This window comes from Cajanus cajan, chromosome 1 (genome assembly GCF_000230855.2).
Source record: "Cajanus cajan strain Asha chromosome 1, NIPB_CcT2T_4, whole genome shotgun sequence".
Lineage (NCBI taxonomy): Eukaryota > Viridiplantae > Streptophyta > Magnoliopsida > Fabales > Fabaceae > Cajanus > Cajanus cajan.
In genome coordinates, this window is record NC_138517.1 from 57,223,992 (window position 1) to 57,230,135 (window position 6,144).

The 6,144-nt window shown below is 36.0% G+C and overlaps 1 protein-coding gene across 1 annotated transcript; it reads right to left on the minus strand.

The window, feature by feature from the left end:
• Positions 1-1,402: 1,402 nt before the first annotated feature.
• On the minus strand, positions 1,403-4,989 carry LOC109804362 (zinc finger CCCH domain-containing protein 64). Its single transcript, XM_020366180.3, has 8 exons — positions 4,753-4,989; positions 4,403-4,676; positions 4,196-4,325; positions 3,716-3,835; positions 3,078-3,195; positions 2,431-2,532; positions 1,956-2,078; positions 1,403-1,853 (listed from the first exon to the last, which is right to left on the minus strand). The coding sequence occupies exons 1-6, from the start codon at positions 4,822-4,824 to the stop codon at positions 2,461-2,463; spliced, it is 786 nt and encodes a 261-aa protein (XP_020221769.2). The 5' UTR covers positions 4,825-4,989; the 3' UTR covers positions 1,403-1,853; positions 1,956-2,078; positions 2,431-2,460.
• Positions 4,990-6,144: the final 1,155 nt, after the last annotated feature.

The following is a 6,144-nucleotide window of genomic DNA, read 5'->3' on the forward strand; positions in this document are numbered from 1 at the left end:
GCTAGATCAAACCTATGAAAAATTAGGAGCAAAATGAGTCCAATATGTAAAGTTTTGCCTAGGCCCAATTCTGGCCCAATTACTAGTCACACTCTCAAGTATTGCTAAATGCTACCCCACTTCTACTACTGAAAAAATAGAAAATGAGTGTACTTCAAAATTAGGTTAAATGGAGTCAAAGTCTCCAAGTAACCTACCCTAGAAACAATATACAATGGTCTATAAAATGAAATAAAGTGCCTCACAAATACAAAGGCAAAAATAAGCCTATACAAGGAAACTATATACAAGTTTATATATAACATATGAAAAGGTTTTCAACATCATCACATTCCTCTTGGTTCTTTTAAAGTATCACCTCTTGGATTCCTTGGACTTGGAATATTTCCATCAAGTGGCTGATAAGAACATACTAGCATCGACGAGTGAAGCCGACGAGCCAGGAGGTGGTCCAGAATACTCACTGCTAGCTAGAAATGGCTGATAAGAAAATACTAGCGCCGGTGAGTGAAACTGGCGAGCCAGTAGTTGTCGAGAATACATGAGGAACCAGAAGTGGTTTAAGAATACTAGAGCTCGTGAGTGAAGCTTTCCAACCAGGAGTGGTTGAGAACACTCGTGACCAGAAGTGGCCGTGACCTGGGTGGTCTAGAATACTCGTGACTAGGAGTGGTCGTGACCTAGGTGGTCTATAATACTCACTGCTAGCCAGAAGTGGCTAATAAGAAAATACTAGCGCTGGTGAGTGAAGCTAGCAGGCTAGGAGTGTTTGAGAATACTCAATTCCAGGAATAGACGATAATACTCATTGTACTTCATTTCATATCTAGTGGAACCCTTCATTTGAAGGAGACTGGACGTAGCTCAGTTTGAGTGAACCAGTATAAAATAACTTGCGCTGCTAATTCTTATTTTTCAGACGCATATCTTCATTACTGGTTAAACCTTTGTGAAAAACTTCGTCCACCTTGAATCTCTTAGTGAAATCATTTTTTAGACGCAGACGCAAACTTTGTTTAATATATATTTAATACAATGAAAAGTTTTATCTACTGCTCACTACTATAAGATGCATATTCTACATCGGTTCTCTAAAGTCATCTACATAGGTTCTAAAACCGATGTAGAATAGAGCGACGTAGAAAATGTATACATTTTTACATCGGTTCTAAAAAACCGATGTAAATTTAAGCATAAATCTATATCGGTTGTCCAGAGAACCGATGTAGATTTAAGAATAAATTTACATCGGTTCTCTGGAGAATTAAATCTACATCAGTTCTCTGGACAACCGATGTAGATTTATGCTTAAATCTACATCGATTTTCTTGAGAACCGATGTAGATTGCATTTTTTTTTTAAATCATGCTTATTTGCAGTATGTATTTAAGAATTGAATCCATTCTAGCCTCAAGCACAATTAGGAGTATAATCATATTGAACATAAGAACATTTATAAATGATCTTTTTTAATACAAAAAGTAGGTTCAGAACAACCAACTTAGGCACTAGTGGCAATATGTGAACAAATAAAAATACATGAAATGGCATTAAAAAAAGGCATAAACTGAAATATGTTTCTCCCCCTTCAATATTGTCACTCAATTACATTATATTAGTGATGCATTAGAATTTTATTGATCTTGGAGGTAATATACTCTAAAAGGTTTAACTGAGAAGCAATAGAATTCCCCTCCATTATAAAAGAAAAATTAAATAGAAGGAACTGGAGAACATTTATTGGGCACATTCATCAACTTTACAGCTTTGACTGTGAAGATAATCTTGTTTGCAGCTCCTCGGCTACAGCATCTATGAACTCTTCAGTATTCAAATACTGGGATCTAGAAACCCTATACGTAAAAAAGAGCAAGTAGTTTTAGTTTTTGATGCATTAAAAGCAAAAGCAATAGCTAGTAGCATTATGAAAGAAGAATCTCAGTGCCAGAAATTACTTAGGTCCATGAACAAGGAGCTCAAGATCCTTTGTCATCTTTCCCAGTTCAACTGTTCTGATGCAAGCTGCTTCCAGTTTCTCTGTGAAGTCCAACAATCTAGCATTTCCATCCAACTTTGCCCTGTAACAATTAGGATGCGTTTGGAAAACCTTACTTTTATGATATAGCTTTTCAATGTATTTGGATAAGCTTTTAAAAGAAAGTGCTTATATGGTGCCTTTCTTTTCAGATCTTTTCTTAAACTTATGTAAAAAATGAAAAACATCACAACAACTTCTTTTAGGTTTTTGTTGGATCTCTTTTTAAAAAATATATATAACTATAGAACTTCTAAACCTGTTTTTAATTATAAAGAAGTTTTTTTTAATAAAAGCAATCAAAATATCAGTTTTCATTGAGCAACTTTGCAACAGAGATTGTATTTTTAAACTACTTGAGTCATGAGAAAATATTAACAGGAGAGTGAATTTACCAAACACCAATTTTAGCTTTCCTGGGCCTTTTATAACTGTATCTGTTGCCCGATATTGGTCTCCAAAAGCATGTCTTCCAATGCATATTGGCTTTGTCCAGCCTAAACAATAGACAGTGACAGATAGTAATCAACACTTGCTATTATAAAGTAAAATTCAAATGTCAAATAAGTTTTAGCATTTCATGAACCTGGAAACAAGGTGATATAATGGATTAAATGCTAAATGAGCAATATGTATTTGGTATAAAAGGTCATAGCATCAATGGCATCTTTTTCAGCTTTACCACGCCTAACAGATAGTTACCACATATTAGTAAATAGTGACAAGGACTAAGACCCTTAAATAAAATATTATAAGGACCAAGACAACAAGAAAAATTTTATAGCGACTAAAACTATAAAGCAGGGACTGGAAACATACTTATGCCTTGATTTAATATATCCAGTTCATTATGTTTTATTCTTATAATTCGGTAGATTTGTTAGATTTATGCATGAACAGATTGAGTGGTTGATGATAAATGGATGCAATTTCCACTGATACTATTACCATATGAAAATTTTAAAGAAATTGTAAATTCAAAATTTTCAATTAAATAATATAAAATAATAGAAAGGAGTACACTAGAGATGAATAGCTAAACCTGCTTATCTCTATTTCCAACAGATGCAAGCCCTATGAAACGAGTGACATGCACAACATCTACATTGGAATATGGTTCACGAGCATAGTATATTCCTTTAGTGCCTGCAATGTGATAACTACCCCTAAAAAAAATCATGAGAAAAAACTGCAATGGCCAGAATCGGCCTTCTTTTACAGAGGCCACAAGAGAGTCCACAAAAGGCACATTTAGCATACCAAATTCCTCCATGACATATGGCACAAATCCTGATCTATTCATGATTCTCGTATAGCCCTAGTCTTGTAATTTTAATTAATCTCATGCTTATTAACCCAACCAAATCCATTTACTTTTTACTGTTAGTGAAATTGTCATTCCTAGTTACAAGGACCACAAATGCAATATCAAAATTCATTATTCTATAACAAGTATACGGAACATGATAGAACACACAAGCCCTCAAGTGAACAAGGAACCAGCGGCCTTACCCTGTCAAATCTCAAGTGCACAATCCAACCAAAAACTGTGAAATGTAGTTCCCGCATACAATTGTATTCATTAAACATAAAATGCCTAAGATGTTAACTACCTTTATGGTAGTTCCACACAAAACTTTCAACAACAAAAAATGTAGCTGCTGTCTATCTAACAATTACCGTGGTTTGATCTCTTGCACTAACTCTAATATAGTTGAATCACTGCTGACAGCCTCAGAGAGTCCAGCAGGAATGTCCGAAGCAGCTGCTCTATTGGTCACCCCACTTGGCCATTCGTTAGTAATAACAAATCAAGGAAGTGAACAAACAGAAACACATTACATCTAGCCATCTACTTAGCTTATATACAACGTGAGATGAGAAGTAACTAACTAAGAACCTATTTGGATAAATTTATCCAAAAGCAGTTCTAAGAGAGAAAATTATGAAGAAAAAGAAAAAGAAATAAACTTCTCCATAAGCTAATTTATAGAAACTCTTTCCTTTTCTCTAAATTTTATTTTTAACTTATGGAAAAGCTAATTTTGATTTTTCTTCCTATTTATTTTTTCTTTTAGAAGTGCTTCTGAAGGAGTTTATCCTGGTCCTAACTAACTAATCGTATCATTACATGAGTAATGCACATCAATTAAAGCATATGTCAAGAATAAATCAACAATTCCAGGTTCCTCAACAATTGCTCGCAAAGCATCAACATCATCTTCAGTGTAAGTCCCAAACTGTTGAACACTGGAAGACTTCCTACAAGATAAATAGGCCACGGATAACCCTAACATACAACACACGTAAAACCGCTGAAGAAGAGAAACGTAAAATAAGATAAAAGTTGTCGTCGAAGCAACGAACCGAATAGGGAGAATTTGCCACTGCCTTTCAACCAATACAAATTATTGCAAATCTTCAAACCGTCCATCTTGAAGCTGCGGTTGGCAGAGTCCTTAGAAGCTTGCAAGAGGATCTTAGGGGCGGTGACGCCGTAGTCGCCGATGAAGTAAGTCGGGAGGGGAACGACGGAGCCACCGTGGATGAAGGCCGTGAACTCCTCCAAATGCTCGGGCGAGTTAGGGAAGAACTGGTCGACGCACAAGAGCGCGTCGAATGGACCTGCAGATTTGTTGACCTGGAAGCGCATGAAGCGAAATCAGTGTCGTGGTAGTGATGAATGAAACCCTAGAAGAAAGGAAAGAGAGAGTAACCGATGAGACGCGCTTGAAGAGCTGGTTGAGGCGCCCCAAAATGTCGCCACATAGTAGGATTCGAGGGGCCATGCCAACACAGTTTTCGTCTACCTCTTCACTCTAAGTCTCTAAGCTCAACCTTGCCGTTATACTACTACGGTCCCACACGCAACCCAGTCCTTTTTTCTTATTAATAGGGGGAGAGGGATTGGGAGTGGGAGGAGGCCGCTGGGTTTACGTTGCTGATGAGTGAAAGGGGGAAAATTAGGTTCGCATTTTTACATCGGTCATAAACAAAACCGATGTAGAACAACTCTCGAATTTTATTTCTACATTGGTCATAAGCAAAATCGATGTAAATATGTTTTTATTTTTTATTTATTTACAAATTTTTCACCGTATTTATGATTTACATCGGTTCTACTAGAACCGATGTAAATATGACGATGTTAAACAATATTTTTAGAGTAGTGGCTTGTCTTTAAATAAAACTATCTTGAAAAAGTAAATGGAAGAACTTTAATCATTATTGTTATATGAAACATTTTCCTTCCGCAGACGATAAATCTTTCAAACGCAATGACCCTTTGTTCACACACACACATATTCAACCCCCTTCTATGTGTTTCATGTCTAAATTCAATTGGTGTCAGAGCTTAACCCCTTAGGTTGAGCATCTAACAATGCAGGGGTACATAACGATTCATAGAAGAACAAGGACAAAGGAAAGCTGGAGAGCAAGGAAGACAAACGACTGGTATAGGTAAAACAAGTATCATCTTATCTACTCAAATAAAGCATGTTCTATATATATAAAAGTAAATCACATCTGATGTACTAGAATACTCATACATGTACCACTCTATACAGTCAAAAACACAGTAGGAAAGTAAACTCAGTAAGCCACTACATTTGTATATCCCTTAGAATGCTGTAAGAAATTACAGCGTCTGAAACTCTTCATCCAATGAAGAGTGTAAACTTCTTGCTCTACGTCTGAAAATTCTTCCTGTAATATTCTCACTGAACAATCCTCATTAATATGCTCAAAAGAGTCAGAGACAAACATTCTCCACTTTTAAAAAATAAAATGATTAAGTAAATAAACGACAAAACCGTCATTTGGGATCTCTTCTTGAAAAGGAAAATTCCCTTCCTAATATTAATGCGTGTCATATAACATTTTACACGAGGAAGGCTAAAGGGCGCCACATCATGCGAATTATAAGGGAATAAACATAGGGAATATCTTTCTGTTTCAAAACCCTATATCTTCCCTCGTATTTGAAAAACGTACTTCCCACGCCTCATATCTTTGAAACTTAAAACTCTTCATCTCTGTCACAAGAACTCCAAACCCTAATCTCTCATCCCAAACTCCCTTCTCTTCCACTAAAATGGTTGCACAAA

Coding starts and splice junctions, on each gene's coding strand:
- LOC109804362 (XM_020366180.3), bottom strand. CDS start 4,824: ATGGCCCCTCGAATCCTACTATGTGGCGACATTTTGGGGCGCCTCAAC. Junction 4,677..4,752: donor TCTTCAAGCGCGTCTCATCG/GTTACTCTCTCT, acceptor ATGCGCTTCCAG/GTCAACAAATCTGCAGGTCC. Junction 2,533..3,077: donor TTGGAAATAGAGATAAGCAG/GTTTAGCTATTC, acceptor TCTATTGTTTAG/GCTGGACAAAGCCAATATGC.